Source organism: Akebia trifoliata, chromosome 13 (assembly GCF_017979445.1).
Source record: "Akebia trifoliata isolate Shusen 1 chromosome 13, ASM1797944v1, whole genome shotgun sequence".
NCBI classification, from domain to species: domain Eukaryota; kingdom Viridiplantae; phylum Streptophyta; class Magnoliopsida; order Ranunculales; family Lardizabalaceae; genus Akebia; species Akebia trifoliata.
In genome coordinates this window covers 25719898-25737984 of record NC_141387.1, presented here as the reverse complement: position 1 = coordinate 25737984, position 18087 = coordinate 25719898, and the positions used below count along the sequence as shown (strand labels likewise).

The 18087-nt window shown below is 34.4% G+C and overlaps 1 protein-coding gene across 3 annotated transcripts in view; it reads left to right on the top strand.

Moving 5' to 3' along the window:
* Positions 1-18087, top strand: part of LOC147388127 (putative LRR receptor-like serine/threonine-protein kinase At1g56140) — a 78561-nt gene continuing 60474 nt past the window's right edge. Inside the window, exons 1-6 of one of the 3 annotated variants that reach the window (XM_086421785.1) lie at positions 1-256; positions 2070-2247; positions 8038-8109; positions 8268-8339; positions 8812-8883; positions 9199-9270. In XM_086421785.1, coding sequence (XP_086277911.1) covers positions 154-256; positions 2070-2247; positions 8038-8109; positions 8268-8339; positions 8812-8883; positions 9199-9270 — 569 coding nt within the window. In that variant the 5' untranslated portion in view covers positions 1-153. The remainder of the gene's footprint in view (positions 257-2069; positions 2248-8037; positions 8110-8267; positions 8340-8811; positions 8884-9198; positions 9271-18087) is intronic. The other 2 variants (XM_086421786.1, XM_086421787.1) reach the window with 2 other exon arrangements.

Sequence of the window (18087 nt, the reverse complement as noted above, 5' to 3'; positions counted from 1 at the left end):
ATAATTCAACAATCCATCTAAAAAAGATGGCCTTGTGTTTGTTTACTTTCTTCTACTTCTTCTTCCCATTTCAGACCCATTTGTCTCTGCAACTTGAAATCCATCTAAAGATTTGAGGTGTTTTCTTTGGTTTAAGAAACAATAATTAGTTTCATGTCGAGAGCCTACGTGTTTGCCATCTTTTTATGGTCTGTTGTTCATCTCTTATGCCTACTTCAGAGATCTCAAGCTCAAACTACTACAGACCCATCACAAGGTACCTCTCTCTCTCTTTCAAGTGTTTTTCATGGACATCCGTCCGATTATGATGTTTTGGGCATGATTTTAATCTGGGAAGCAAATCTTGGCGGGCCCACAGAGAAGGGCTTGATCTTTGTTGGGCATACTTAGTTTTGTTAAACCACTGATGTCCTCGAGATTCACATACCATTTAGATGGATATTTTTATATGCATCTCCTCATATCTTGACTTTTGACCATCTTATCGATGGGGAATGGGATGCATAGACACATAATTTTTCTAATTATGGACCAATCGATTAAGTCAATGAAATGAAAGATTACCTTTCCATTTAAAAATAAAAAAATAAAAAAATTGCCACAACATTAAAAAAGAAAATGTGATTTATTGAATATTTTGGTATGTATACTGTCATGGTAAAATTTTCTAAAACTTAATTTTTTTTTTTTTTAACAATTCAAATTATTATTTGCAAAAGTCAATATTTAGAAAATTGGTTTAATTGGTGAACCACTTGTTTTTGTGAGTGATCACTTTTCATAAAATAAATAATGCCAATTCAATTTTTAAAACATGTTATGTGGAAAAGAAACAAGAGTTTGGTAGGATTAGATTTCCTAAGAATCCATTTCACATGGAGTCATTCTATTTTCAATTATGTATGATTAGTTTACTTTTGTAAAACTAGTGTGGACGCATAAACAAGTCAATGACCAATAAACTTGGGACATAGTTTGAATTCACAAAGTTTCTTCCTAAAAGTCAGTGTCAACTTTGTGGGCTTTCACATGCTACTTTCTTCTAATTTCCTTTTTATTGGAACCGATTAGAGTTGTGTTTCAAATGGAACCGAATCAATAGGAATTAGAGCTGTTAGGTTCTATTCAATGGGTACCCAGAACCAATTTATTTTGTCATTTTCATATTATGGATGCTTTAAGATTTTTTTTTGAACATTTTAAAATTAATACATTTTACATAAGAGCTCTTCAAAATTTTCATATAAACCATGTATTAGAGCTTAAAATGGGTAATCTCTTCTAAGAGTTTATTATTTATTTAAGAAAATAAATTTTAATTTGTGAAAAAATCAAATTGTAATTAAGTTGATTCGAAATATTTTTTTTTTCTCATTTGATTCTTAAGAATCAGAACTAACGGGTATCTACATCTTTTGGGGGTCTTGGTTCCACTTATTTTAGAATTGGAATCAAAATCGACAAGAACCGGAACTGAAAAATATATTGGTTTTGTTCTAAATACCTTTAGCAACTAAATCGGAACCGACCCCTTGGCAACCTTAGGCTTAAAATTCAAAGGATTTTGATTAGAGTTTCAAGAAAAAGTTGCATGGACCGAAAGATAATGTAAAGTCTGGACCGAGCTTTTCATAAAATTTTATGCTCTATGTGTGGTGTTAGATGGTATTTTGAGTATATATGAACCCATCTATATACATATATATGGGTTAGGTTCAACAGTCGACTTTGGGGAGCAAATTCTAACCACTGTTGATGGGGTTAGAAGTTTCAGATTGGGTTGATTTTTTGTGAGGATGATCTCCTCATCATAGAGATCATCCTCACAAAAAATCAGCCCAATTTGAAACTTTTAAGCCATATAGGACAAATGCGTTGGTTCCGTGTTGTCTCCCTAACGTTGGCTGCCGAACCTGACTCATAAATTAATATTTAGTTTTGTTAAAGATAAGTTATAATTTTTTTTCCATTATTAATTTAATACAATGAAGGAGTGACTAGAGATATCATTGTTTGTACATATTGGTATGGAATGGGACGTGCGCTTAATATATAATATGTAAATGTAGCGAGAGCTTTAAATAGGATATTTGAACATTGGGGAATTTCGGCTCCAAAACAGTGGAACATAAGCGGAGATTTGTGCAGTGGTAGCGCTACAGACACATCAAGCATCGACAGCAACGAAGTCAATCCTGCCATTAAATGCGATTGTTCTTTCAACAACACTTGCAACATTATCGAATTGTAAGAAAGAAATCTCCCCTTTTGATCTTTTCATATATCTATCTATCTATATATATATATATATATATATATATTTTAATCTTTCCCCCAAAATGTTCAATATTCTTTTTATTTTTTTTATCTCTCATCACTTGAATTGATTTAGTCATTTTTTTTTTGCTGCGGTTAGAGGCGGGCCCACCTTATATTAATAAGGGTGCCAACGAATTATTGAAAACTTAAGTTTTACCTTGATTAGAGCACCCCACCTAGGTCGACACATTCATGTAGACATTGAAGGAGGCATGTGGACATGCCTCCAAAAGATTTTTTGGCTTATGTTGACATTGACCAAACATTGAGTGTGCTCAAATCATAAAAATAAGTCCCGTGGGTGCCCTTACTAAGAATTGGGGTGCCTTTAACATGGGCTTTTTTTTTTTTTTTTTTTTTCTCTCTCTCATTTTTCAGTTGATCTTCTGCAGCCCTATTTTAATGTTAATGATATTTGATTGATTTTCGTGGGATGGGTAAACGAAGTTTTTTTACTGGGTAATTAAGAGACTCTTCCATGTTTTGTTTAATATTTGAGGTACCCTTGAGTGTTCAAACTGATGACATGCCACCTTGAACTTGATCTTCTTTGATGGACTAATAGGAAGTGATGTTAATGCCCCATCTTCAACCTTTAGTAACATACATCTTTCTTCTCAAAATCAGTCATCTTAAACCTCTAATTGCGTGATAATTTTTTTTGTTGGTTCCTCTTCAACCTTACAATTCTATCTGCTTCTGTTACAACCTATCTAACTTTATCGACTAAATTATCGAAAAAAGTAACATTCTTGATGAAATTCTCTTAGTATGTACATGTTTTATATAGAAAAAAGATTTGATCTAAAGAATCCTAACTCTGTCCATCCATAGGGTGGATTATTATTGTAAACTAAACTTATTGCAAAACAAAATCTGAAAACTAAACTCCTAAAAGATTGGAATCTAACTATAGTTATGAAAGGATTGTGACAATGTCGCCTGCTTCAATTCGACTTGTCCTCAAGTCACAAAGGATAGAAAGCGAATAGTAAATTCGTGATACGACTCCCATGTGGCATCCTCCTCTAATTGCCCTTTCTATTGAGCGAGTACTTTGGTGACAACTTGGTTATTGTGTTGAAAATTCTGCGATCCAAGATTTTGCTAGTTGACTAGATCGTAGATCCAAGATTAGAAACTGGGGGCAAGGTGGTAGAGGACGGTTCCAAATCACCAATTTTTCTCTTTCAAATGAAGTCAAGTTTGTAGGCCACCTTGGCTATATGAGCAAGAACTCGAAATGATCATAATAACGTGGAGCCAATTCGTGGGGACCCTTAACATCCAAGGACCTTTGACGATAGGGTTGTAACTTAAGGAAAACCCAATCACCAATATCAAATTCTCATTTAGTCTGATGCTTGGAGCTTCGTGCGAGATTGAGGCCAAATGTAGGTTATCTTCGAGAAACTTAAAATGTTTGTCACGATCACAAAGTGCCAAATTGTCTGTATGAACATTAGTTGATCCAAGAATATAAGCTTCAATACATGGAGGTGGTTGCCCATATGCAACTTGAAAAGGTGTCATCTTGAGAAAACCGTGTCATACCAAAACTCCGCCCAAGGAAGCCATTTCGTCTGTAATGAGGATGATGTCAAGCAAATCACCTAAGGTATTGTTCAAGTGACCTATTGACAACTTTTGTCTTTCCATCAGATTGCGGGTGATTAGCGGTGCTTCAACATAATTGAGTGCCTTTGAGATCAAAATAAGAATCACAAAATTGGCTTATAAATATTGGGTTCCTACCACTGACAATAGATCTAGGCACGCAATGTAATTTGACGAAGTCTCACACAAACAAAACTGTTACAACATAGGCTGTATAAGGATGAGAAAGTGGAGAAAAATGTGTGGCCTTACTAAAATGATCATCAACCTCCATTATTGAAGTTTTATGGCTTTCATGAGGAAGGCCATCTACAAAATATCAGTCCAAACTTCTGAGGGAGTGGGTAGGGCCTATAACAATTCAGGAGGGGCCACTGCTTCAGACTTAATGTGTTGGCAAACCTCACATTCTGCCACAAAATTTTTAATAGCATGCTTCATTCATCGCCAATAAAAATTCATAGAGATCCTATTCTATGTCGGTAAAAATCTGGAATGTCCACCTATTGGGGATGCATGAAACTCCTGTAAGATTTTTCGTATACCATGGAGAAGATGCCAGTAGCATGACCTGCCCCTTGTATTTGAGAATATCCTTATCAACGCATAAGAATGAACAAATGATGGATTGTTCTTTAACTTTTTAATAATGATACTAAAATCAAGATCTAGTAAACAAGACTTGGATATTACTAAAATTGCAGAGAAAATTGGAATAGATAAAATATGGAGCTCAACAAGCTCTCCTTTGCAAGAAAGTGCATCAGTAACGTTGTTTTCCTTTCCTTGATGATAGACTATCTCATAGTCATACCTTAAAAATTTGGAAAGTCATTTCTGTTGATCCATGGTGATCAAACGTTGCTCCAAAAAGTATTTAATGGTCCTATGATCTGTCAGAATTTTGAAATTTTGCCCTAACAAATAAGGTCGCCACTTAGAAACTGCAAATATGATAGCCAATATCTCCTTATCATAGATAGATATACTGAGATGACTCCTTGATAGAGCCTTCAAAGAAGTAGGTTTTGACCAATTAACCATACAATTAATCTCAGAAGGGTCGACCTATATTAGCAGAAATAATATGACCCAAATACTCTACAGAGGAACTAGCAAATATGCATCTTGATTTTTTAGCATTGAGCTTATGTTCCCGAAGAGAGTGTAGAAATAAAGAAAAGTGCTTCAGATGATCATTAAGGTAGGAGCTATAAACAAGATTGTCATAAAAAAAAAATGAAAAAAAATTATGGAGAAAAGGGAGAAAAACTTTGTTCATGAGACTCTAAAACGTGGCTGGAGCATTGAAGCTTATCATGAAGCTCATCGATGACAGGAATGGGATAACGATCCTTGATCGCAATACTATTTAAGGCATGATTATCAACATAATTGCTCCATGTACCATCCTTCTTTTTCACCAATAAAACTGGAAAAGGAGAACGTGCTCATGCTAGGTTGGGTGATGCTAGAATCTCACATTTTTCAAATCAACTGTTCAATTTCGTTCTTTTGGAAGCAGGAATACCAATAGGGTCTGACACTGGTTGGAGCGCTGCCACGTAACAAAGAAATGCGATCGTCATGACTCATGAGAACGAGACTGGGGCAATCCTATAGGTACCGCGAACACATCAACGAATTTCTCAATTAATGAAATAATAGATGGATCATGAATAGATGTCAAATCAGGAATCGTGTGCATAAGGTATATAAAGAAGCCTTGTTTTTGTTGCATAAAATAATCGATGAAATTTTTTGGTGTGTTGAACTGTGTCGAAATGAGAGACGGAACCGATAAGTTGGATTAGAGAATCGCTTTGGCAAAATTGCATGGTTAACCTACTGAAATTCCAATTGATAATACCAAGGGATCGGAGCCACTCAGTTCCAAGGACCACATCATAGCCACAAACATGAATAATATAGAAGTCACCGATAAGTGTGTGACCTTGGAGAGTCAAGGGAGCCTGGATTCTGCACAACAGTACCATTGGCGACAGTGACATTAATAGGGTTTGAGTGGCTTATTGAAAAACCACACCTCCTTGCAATATTTTGATGAAGGAAATTGTGGGATGAGCCAAAGTCAACCAACATTGTGATGGGACATTTTTTTTTTTTATAAATCCAGTTAAACGCGTAGTTTCCGGTCGTTGAGTACCAATCATTGCATTCAATGAAATTTCCAACGATGTTGCAGAAGTATCCTCAGCAACGAAGTCAGATTCAGTTGACCTCAACCTGAATGTCCTCTCTCTCCATGGATGCAAGAGGATAGAAATGCCCTGATACCAAAGTGATACAACCTATCCAAAATTTATTGACTAAATTATCTAAAAAAGTAATATTATTGCTGAAATTCTCGTCATATGTACAATTTTATAAAGAAGAAGATCTGATCTATAGAATCCTAACAGCTCTATCCATCCATACTGTGGATTATTATTGTAAACTGAATCTATTGCAAAAAAAAAAAAAAAAAACTCTGAAAAATGAACTCCTATTGCAAAACAAACTCCTAAAAGATAGGAATCTAACTATAACTATGAAAGGATCGTAACAACTTCAACCTTCAAACTTAAAGGCAAGATGGAACTTTTGGGACAGTGGAAAAAGATGGAATTTTGGGTAGAATCAAGGATTTTCTACAAAGGAAAACAATGGATTGAAGATAAGGTTGAATATATAGATTAAAGGAAATTTATGATAGATATTGAAGAGCTGGAAGATGATGGGTTTTGGGAAGAAAAATCAAGGTTTTTTGGCTACAGGTTGAAGATAGGGTATTTGCAAGGATAGGGTATTTAGAACAAGGTCAAGGGGTTCATGTCATCAGTTTGAAAACATAGGGCGCATCTCAAATATTCACCACTGTGGAGGGATATATATCTATATATATATATAGGGGAAATGTTCGGCATCCTACTATTTGCCCTACGTGTTTTGTTCTACATGGATTAGAAGTTTTGGAATGGGCTGATTTTTGGTGAGGATGATACTTCAGCCCCATGTTTACAAGTTGAAGGATCGTGGACTGTCCATTTTTTGTAAACCACTTATGATGGAGTTAGAAGTTTCAGAATGGGCTGATTTTTGGATGAGGATGATCTCCTCACCATAGAGATCATCCTCACCAAAAATCAGCCCATTCCAAAACTTCTAACCCATTTAGGACAAAACACGTAGGGCAAAACGTAGGGTAAATAGCAGGGTGCCGAACATGACCCTATATATGTAAACATCTTTATTTTTAACATTATAACAGGAGAAGGGTGATTATTGTAGACACAATTCCACATTAATTAATATTTTAAAAAATTGAAAAATTACACTTAGGTGAGATTGCTGATGTAAATGCATATTAATAAAAATTTAAAATGATAATTCTCTTGCATTATAATAAGTGACACAACACGTTATAAAGCAATACTATCTATTTCAAATGTCTAAACAATATGTTAATTTCATTATGAAATAATTCTAACCGTACATAAGTACTAACTTTTTTAAGTAACGTGCAAACACACATGCGACCTACTAGTTACTATTATAATGAAAGAAGGGTGAGTAATACTGACTTAAATCCACATTAGTTAATATTTTTAAATTACAAAAATGCTCTTGCATTACAATGATACAAGGGTGAGTAATGTAGGAGCAAATCCATGTTACTTATTGTTTTTAATATTATAAAAGTGTCTTTTTATTAAATTAAATTACACAATACCTTAGTAAGCTAGATTATCTATCTAAAATTTCTATAAAAAAAATAAAAATAATTATCAATATAGTTCTAACCTTATACGCTATTAATTTTGTAAATCATGTGCAAACACACATGCTACCCACTAGTATAAATAAATCAACTTTTAAGAATTTAAATATTTTTATTCTATAGAAATGATATTTTGTGATTGATTTATTAGTCCCGCATACAATAGAGACTATTATTTAAATATAAATTTACATTTTTAAAGTCTATTTAAACCGATTTTAAAGGGTTTGACTGGTTTGAGACGATATTACTTGTACAATCAAGTCCGATCCCCTATTCATTGTTATATTTGTCTATATTTCCATCTTCTTCTTTCAAAGGAAATTAAGTGGATTGGACATAGTTGGAACAATTCCAGAAGAGCTCACGAATTTGACGTTCCTCACCAATTTGTAAGAATACTCTTCTACACATTCACAATGATACTTACATATTCTTGGAAACCATACAACCATTGCAATGTTCACATTTTAAATAACTCCTTTTAAAAAAAAAAAAAAAAAAAAGATTAAATATTAGTACTTGTTTTTCCCCCCTCTATTTCTTGCAGGAATTTGGCTCGAAATTACTTGACAGGTCCCTTTCCTGCATTCATTGGCCGTTTAACTCGCATGTTGTATTTGTATGTTTGCTTCCCTTTTATTTTTAATCTAAAACTCATATATATGTAGCGTTGGGATCAAGAGACAACCTTATTTTGACAATATCCTTTGAAAACCATTGTCCTATATGGGTTAGAAGTTTCGGCTGATTTTTTGTGAGGATGATCTCTACAGTAAGGAGACCATCCTCACAAAAAAAAATCAGCCCATCTGAAACTTCTAACCCCATCAAAAGCGATTTACAATTCAACAGTACACATTGACGGTCCGTGATTCTTCAACTTGTAAATCACTTTGATTGGGTTAGAAGTTTTAGAATGTGCTGATCTTTTTAGGAGGATCTCCTCACCATAAAGATCATCCTCACAAAAATCAGCCCAGTGGACAAGTGGTTGTCAAGGAGGTGGTCAAAATAAGGTTCTCCTGATCCTGACCCATATACATATAACATTTCTCATTTACTAACTGTTCTATTTTTCTAAATGTCATTAGGACTGTTGGCTCTAATGCATTGTCCGGAAAAGTTCCCAAGGAACTTGGAAACCTTAAAGATCTAATGTCACTGTAAGCCATACCTAATTCTACCTTTTTTGGTTTTTCTATTTTTTATTTTTGTTGAAATATTTTGGTTTTTGCAATTTGAATGATTCTAGTGCAAGTCATATATTAGCTGGAAGTTTGCATGGAATATTAGCAGTTAGTGATCAACCAATGCTTGGAAACTAGACTATGATTAATAAGCTGCCTTTTGGATAGTTTGTGAACCATAACATGCATGACCATATAATCCCTCATCATGTTCTGGAATGTCAAAGTTGTAGTTAATAGTCAATCCGTGTTTATTATGATGACTTTATCCAATTTTTTTTTCTTTTGTAGGTCTTTTACTGCAAACAACTTCTCAGGTTCACTCCCTTTAGAGCTTGGGAATTTGAGAAAGTTGGAACAACTGTAAGTCTAAATTTAATTATTGACCTTTTTATGGTCTCTTCCTTCCAAATAGTGTTGTAAATTCTGTAAAAGTTGGGAATTTTTCCAATGATTTTTAGTAGGAAATAAAATCCCTAGAAACTCTACCTCAATTTCCTACATAAAAAAGAGGAATTTATCTAACAGAGTTAACCTTTTTGCAAATGGTAGAAAATCGTAACTGGAGTTAAAATGTTCATTAGAGGAGCTTTTGTGTGATTGGAAGAACTACACAAGAAAAATAGTTGATCGGTTTGAGAAACATGATTTGGTATCTTACCATTTATTAAACTATGTTGGAAAGTGTTGCAATGTGTACATAAGCTGAAATTATCATTTGTTAAAACAATTTCCAATTGTTAGATTTTGGCAAAATGATTAGAATGCTCATTACGCACAGAATACGGCAACATTTGATATTTTTAGCCTCTTAAGGTAGATACTATATTTTGAAATACTTTTTTTGGATCCCATTAATAAAATAATATTAACAAATAATTTTAGAAAAATTCACATCCATCTTAAGTACACTAATTGCAAAATAAGTACAATAAGTGTATAAGAAGTACAAATTAAGTACAATAAACCTTTTTAAGCATAATAACTACAAATAACAGAACCCGATCTTAGAGACCGGGACCATAACTTGTTAATTCCCCATCCTCCCCACGGTTTAAAAACTCATCAGAGATCAAGATGACTCGTCCAATATTTTTAAAACTTGGCCGAGTGAATTGGGTTTTGTATGTTTTTGTATTTTGTATGAAATAATTATTTTTTAATGATTTAAATATCTGTTATCTATCTAAAAAAATATTTTGTGATTGATCCACTAGTCCACTCTATAATATATATATATAGGGAAATGTTCAGCAACAAACATTTGGCAAAACATTTTTCAAAACATGGGTTAGAGGTTTTGGAATGGGCTGATTTTTGGTGAGGATGATCTCTACGATGAGGAGATCATCATCACCAAAATCAGCCCATTCCAAAACTTCTAACCCATCAAAAATGGTTTTACAAAAAATGGACGGTCCACGATTTTTCAACTTGTAAACATGGGGCTAGAAGTTTTGGAATGGGCTGATTTTTGGTGAGGATGATCTCCTCACCGTAGAGATCGTCCTCACCAAAATCAGCCCATTCCAAAACCTCTAACCCATGTTTTGAAAAATGTTTTGCCAAAATGTTTGTTGCTGAATGGGATATATAGGGTCCCGTTCAATGGCTAACTTTTTGGCAAAACATTTTTCAAAACATGAGTTAGAAGTTTTGGAATGGGCTGATTTTGGGTGAGGATGATCTCTACGGTGAGGAGATCATCATCACCAAAATCAGCCCATTCCAAAACTTCTAACCCCATCAAAAATAGTTTACAAAAGATGGACGGTCCACGATTTTCAACTTGTAAACATGGGTTAGAAGTTTTGGAATGGGCTGATTTTTGGTGAGGAAGATCTCCTCACCGTAGAGATCATCCTCACCAAAAATCAGCCCATTCCAAAACTTCTAACTCATGTTTTGAAAAATGTTTTGGCCAAAAAGTTAGCCATTGAACGCTACCCATATATATATATATATATGGTGAGGAGATCATCCTTACTAAAAATCAACCCATTTTGAAACTTCTAACCTCCTGAAAAATGGTTACAAACTAATGTTTAAAAATTGACGGTTCACGATTATTCAACTTATAAATTAGGGTTACAAATTTCAGAATGGGATGATTTTTTGTGAGGATGGTCTCCTCACCATAGAGATCATCCTCACAAAAACTCAGCTCATTCCAAAACTTTTAGCCCATATAGGACAAAACACCTTGGTTAGGATTTTGGCAAAAGAATGCTACCCTATATATTGAAAGTGTCCTCGATCTGATGGGTGTGCGGATCTGCTTTTGATTTTGAGGTTAGGGAGTCGCCACCTAGTTATTACGGTCTAGGAACCCAAAATATTGACTCTAAATAGATGAGAGTAACTAATCTATGAATAAAAAAGAGATTGGTTTGGGGATCACGTTACGGGGTTGGAAGGTGTGAGGCACCAACCCCGCCCGAAAAACGCCGGTCTCTACTAATTCCCAAAAAAAAGGGTTACATTGCTAAAAGACCTTAAATAATAATAAAAAAAAAAAAAAAAAAAAAAAAAAAAAAAAAAAAAAAAGGTATACCTAGATGATTGCAATGATTTATTCCCTCAGAGCTGGCGGAAAGACTTCTCGTATGAGATTTCTTACTTTGTTTTCGTCACTGGATCTGCTTTTGATCTCCAAGATGAAGTGTCTTCTTCTTATATCTGAGTGTTTCCTGATTTTGGATGGATTTTTGGGTGTTTTTAAGCAAAAAACTTGGGTTTGGATGATAGGTAACGGGTTAGGACTTCAAAATCAGGGTTTGGAGAAGGATAGGGAGACCTTTTGACCTACTTTTCCTGAGGTTTTCTTTGACTTCGAAATTAGGTTGTGGAGGCTCCTATTTATAGATTTTTTTGAAAGAATTAGGGTTTGATTAGGTCTCCTTTTAGATAAGATAATGTTGTTTAATTAGGGTTTTGACTTAAGTCTTACTTGATTGATTATGTTTCTTTAGATTAAGTTTTAATTAGGGTTTTGACCTAAGTCTTATGAGATTGACTTGGTCTTTTAAATTAGGTTTTTTTTTTTAATCTTGTGTACAATGAAAGAATATATTTTTAAGTTTTGTGGAGAACCCCTTAATTATATCTTAAATTATTTGGACTCCCAGATGGAATGGTCTTTTAATAAATATCAAGGGGGCTCCACTTAAATAAGTGGGCAACCATCAACAATTTTGCCTGAGGGCTTGATTGATTAATTTTCTTGGTTTAGATTTTTAAATTAATTTTATTAAGGTTTCACTTTACGTTAATTAATGTTTTATTTATTAATTTCGAAATTTAAAATTTTTAAAATTGAAAAATTATTATTTTGCCCCTGGAGAGAACTTTTGCGTTTCAAGTCGTTTTTCGATGTTCCGAGATGTTTTGGAATTGGTTTTTCGTAAAGAATTCAATGGGATTATGGGTTTGTGTCAATTATGAATTTTTTGCATGAAACGATTGTGAACCCTCTGAGGGGCATTTTCGTAATTTTGTCAAATTTGGTGAAAATTGGTGAAATGATTTATTTGGTTTCATTTTGTTATTTTATGTATTCGAAATGGTTTTCCTAAGCATAAGGGGGGCTCTAAGGATGTTTTGATGTTAGGGGTATTTTGGTAATTTAATCGTTATTTCAGTGATTTTTATCATAAAGCTTCTTTTTGTCTGAAAAATGATGATTTCTATATTTTTGGGATTTTATTTTCCTAGCGTAGCGTGGTTTCTACAGTTTTGTTAGTTTGAGATACCTCATCCGAATTTTGAAACATATCTATCAACAAAATAGAGCATTGGACCATTCATCCATCATTGGGAACCGTTGCAATCAGGTTGATGAGTTGACTAATCAGGCGAGTACAAAAATGAGGTGTCTACATATATATTTATAATTTTAAAACAATTTGACTCATATGAAACGATGTAACCCGGACAAACTCACTATTTTTTTTTTCTATGAATGCGAATTTTATTGATAAAGAGGAAAAAAAGGTCCTCAAGAAGAAAATACAAGATAAGCTTTGTCACTACAAATAAGATCCCATCTGAATTAAAAATCCTGAAAAAGCAACCCTTTGAACTGCCTAACACAAAAAGAACACTAAACCAAAAATGCTTATAATCAAATCTTGAGGCAAGCTATCCTTCCCTTAAAAATCTGGCCATTCCTTTCTGGCCGTAAGCCCCAACAAACAGTGAAAACAATGAACTTCCAAAGAAGCTTTTCTCTGCTAGAAAAGGATGAGGATCTCTAACATTGCAAAAAAGAAATAATCGAACGAAGTTGACATCACACAATCTTAAACAACGAAATGAAATGAGACCAAACACGAGACACTAATTTACAATGGATGAGGAGATGATCCATTGACTCACCGCTCACCTTACACATATAACAATAATCAACAATGAGACTATTAATGGGCGGCTCACAAACAACTACATTTTGAACTCCATATTTCACTAGTTTTGCAAATTTTCAGCATTGTGGGTGAGTTCATCTTTATAGCTGATTAAGTAGGTCGACAAATTGAAGGTGTCAACTTGCTAAGTTGGATAAAGTTTGAGTGTTGATACCATGACTTGGGTTCAAAACCCATCGTCATCTTCACTTACTAATTATTAACCACCAACTTGCTTTCTCATAAAAAAGTGTAGGTTGACAAACCTTAATCCTATTTTTTAAATAGGGTCAATTTGTAATAATTGGCTTAAATAATTTTTTATTGGATTAAAAGTTTTGTAATTGAATGTGGTTCCAAACAATTACAATATAAATATTAGTTTAAATTATTTGAGTATTTAAATTTTTAGCTAAGAGATCTACTTTAGGGAGATCCATTAGGTAGTAGGCCCCCTCCTTTCAAAATACACCCATGTGTGATTTATAGACAAACATCTCTGACAAACTATTCAACATGCAGTTAATATTAAATGATATATGGTCAAATATTTGAATATGAGTCTACCATATCATATATATAGTTGAATTGAGAGGATTAAAATTGATTAGATTAATTAGTCCTAATTAGGCTTTAAAAGGATTACATAGTTTGAAAAGAGGAAAAGACTAAAAATGACACAGACTAAAAAACCTAATAGAAACGCACTCCTCCTCAAGTTGGTGCGTGGATATCAACAACGCCCAACTTGGAAAAGACACCTTCAAAGGCGGTTTTGTTAACAGCTTTAGTAAGAATATCAACGAGTTTTTGAGATATAGGAACAAAGAGAGTACAAATCTGCCTAGAAACAATATTTTCTCTAATGAAATGACGATCAATTTTGATATGGTTCGTTTTGTCATGCTAAACCGGATTTGCTACTATGTTAATAGCTAATTTATTATTACAATATAGTGAGAAATGGGCTGTCATGGGAAGACACAAATTAGCTAGTAAGGTCTTGAGCCACAACAACTCACACACTCCAAGTGTTATAGCTCTGTATTTTGACTCAACACTGGACCGAGGAACCACATCTTGCTTCTTACTGCACCAAGTTGCCACCAACTTTAGTACAATACCTAGAAGTGGACTGTCTATCAGTCACTGAACCAACATAATTTGCATCTGTCCATGCCTCAACGCAAAGATGACCATGATTACTGAATAAAATACCTCGACCAGGACAACCCTTAAGATATCTAAGAATACGATAGACAGTAGTAAGATGAGATGTTCGAGGCGAGTGCATAAACTGACTTACAACACTAACAACATAGGCAATGTCAGGACGAGTCTTAGACAAATAAATCAATTTTCCCACAAAATGCTGATACTAGCCAAGATCCTACAAACATTCCCCTTCAGAATCAGCCAACCTGTGATTCTGCTCAATAGAAGTATCAACGGGACGAGAACCAAGCTGACTTGAGTCACTAAATAAATCAAGGATATACTTATGCTGAGAAATAAATATACCGGAATGGGACCGTGCAAACTCAATACCTAGAAAATAGCGAAGATGCCCAAGGTCCTTAATCTCAAATTGACGTCCTAAGTAAGTTTTTACCTCGGTAATGCCAGCATTATCATCTCCAGTAAGAACAATATCATCCACAAACAATCAGAGTGATAGTTTTGCCTTGGAAGTGATGTAAGAAAAGGGTGTGATCAGCAGAACTCTGATGGAAATCAAATTGATGCATAACTTTAATAAAGTGCTCAGACCATGCGCAGTGAGATTGCTTCAGTCCATAAGAGAACGACGAAGACGACAGACATGTGCAGGAGAAACAGATGTGAGAAACCTAAGAGGTTAGACCATATAGACTTCTTCCTGAGGAGCACTATTGAGAAATGCATTATTGACATCTAACTGAAAGAGAGGCAACTCTCTGATAGCAGCAATAGAAAAGAGAACTCAAATGGTGATCATCTTGGCAACCGTAGCAAATGGCTCATGATAATCAATCCCATAAGTCTGAGCATAACCCTTTGCCACCAGACGTGCCTTATAACGAGCAATAGAACCATCATGATTATGCTTAAGGGTGAAAACCCAGCGACATCCCACAGCTTTCCTCCCAGGTGGAAGAGGAATAAGTTCCCAAGTCTGAATTTTTTAAGAGCACTCAACTCATCAATCATAGCTACTGTAATGACTTGAAAATCCTAAAATGTATCTCAAGGAAAGAATTTTAGATCCTTACATTTATTTAAAAGTATAGATTCTTAATTTTTAATATTTGAGGAAAGTTAACCTCACCAATAGATTTAGAAGGATCGAGAAACATACTTTAGCCTGTAAGCACACCTAAATTTGACGTCAATTGAAAAAGTTATCAAATTCTCGAGTTTCGCATTAGATATTTTTCCAATAGGTAAACGACACCTTAGAGACGTAATTTGAGGAAACCGATCATACCATTATATTCGTGTCGAAAAATCACCCGAAATAGAGTATAAGTTTGTCCAATTCGACATTCGGGAAAAACAATTATCAAAATGACAAGTATGTCCCAACTTAAGTTATATAAATATCTAAATTCTATTAGAAAAATCAGATTTTTCTTATTCTCATTTCCAAACAAATCTCAACCCTTTTCCTTCAATATTTGAAACTCAGATCTACACTAAACGAGAACGATCCGAGCTTAGGCGCAAGAAGGAAAGTTGTTCCTCTCGCCGAGAGTTACGCGTGGATGCAAAGAAATCCGATTTTCGCCGGAAGAAAAATTTGAAGATTGGCCGGAGGCGATTTTAAACTCCGTTCAACCGTTGAAAATAGCTTGATGTAGGTTGCCTTCCCTTCTACCTTCTAGTTATGCGATAATTTCATAGAAAATCCATATGATTGTTGATAAACTGATTATTTCATTAAGTTTATACATATTTGAACAATTTGAATCATGTTTGCATGCTTATTTATGATTGATTTTAGTTCATTTGATGTAATATAATCATTTTATAGTTAATATGATATTTGGATCGATTTTGGTCGAGTTTCGACGAAAAATCGCAATTCGGAAAAGTATCCGAATGTTGAGTTTGGTTTTAATTTGTTTTGTGTTGCTTCCATATAGTATGTATACCCATTTCCTACATTTATTTCATTAAAAACAATTAAGTATTACTTTAAGTTCTTTAATAAATAAATAAATAGTTCGTTTTCAATTTCGACTTTGAAAAATCATTTTTTCAACACTTAGTTAAATTTTCATAGATTTCCAGCTTTTATGTCTTATGGTTTTATCTTTGTTTTCGAGTCTCTCGACTCAACCAAAACCATCGAATGGAATTGGTTGATGCTTTATGGATTTCGAATTACTTTAAAAGTAAAATTACTTTAATAGATATGTAGGAAATTAGATGATAAATTGATTGATTTAATCGATGGATGGATAGAGAGAACATATGTTCTTGACTGATTGATGGGACAGTGCCTCCAGTTCTACGTAGTGGCCATGCCACGTAAAACGTGATAGATAGATAGAGGAATGAGATGGTTGATGGATGGAAATGACAGATAACTGTCACTGGAGGGCACTACCAGATTTTGTTTGTATTTTCGATTAAAAGAAATGATATATTATATATAAAATAAATTATTTTGTTTACCAGTAAAGGTTTGTAGAAAACCCATAAAAGTGATGCGTTGCTGTATATCCGGAAGCGGCGAGTCAATCTAGGATAACACTAGATGTCATATGCTCTTCGGTAGTATGGGATACCTTAGAGCATATTACAGCTTATGAAATCTGGGAATTTCTCCTACTTATTTCGTGGGGAACGTTGTGTGTAAAGGCGGTCTTTGTATAGTGTAGAGCTAGGCAGGGTTCACATGCATTGCCTCTTGATAGGCTTCGACGCGAGGGGTCTCCTGGGCTAGTTAGTGATCACTTTTAGTCTGTAGTCGTCAAACGGTCGACCTCACCGTTAGTTGAACTCAGTATTGGGTTCTTGGTCAACGGCCAGTCTGAGCTGGATAAATGGTTATCCAACCGTGGTATGCTAGACCGGCCACAAAATCAGATTTATAACGATGGGATTCCACATCGGAGGTTAAGTTTGGAATATCATATTGCCATAGCCGAGGCGTTTATATCGGCGTGTTCCTCTGCTCTCTTATCGAATACACCACCGTGTTCTTATTATGTAACTTTTCTTATTTTGTGATGTTTGATGGATGTTTTTATTTGAAAGATGCATAGGTTACTTTAAATGATAAAAATGATAGGTTGAAATTATTTAACTGTTTATTGAATATGCTTAGACATTTATCGTATGTTACATTATGAAAAACTTACATTATTTAACTGTTCAACTGATTACTCGTGCATGTATGACTCGTTGTTAGAACGGCGTTCATCCTGCTGAGTAACATTCCCCTGTTACTCACCCTATCCTTCCCCTTTCAGATTATTCAACTTTTGAAGAACCGTTCTTTGAGGAGTCTTTTGAGGAGGTCCTCGAGGAGGATCAAATTGATGTCTTGCCGCCGCCATGTCTTTGAAGACTAGTAGAGGATCCTAGCGGTTTTTGGTTGTAGATAAGAAACATGTTAGTTTAGAAATTTTTGTAACCTGATGAATTATGAGATTAAAGATCTTGACTTATATCAGTGTTTGTCGATTTCTTCTGCTTACTCTAGACTCTCGTATAGATGTTAGTTAAATGTTTATTCCACTGCGTATATTTTCTTTTCATAAGTATTATTATTTATGAATGTTCTGTC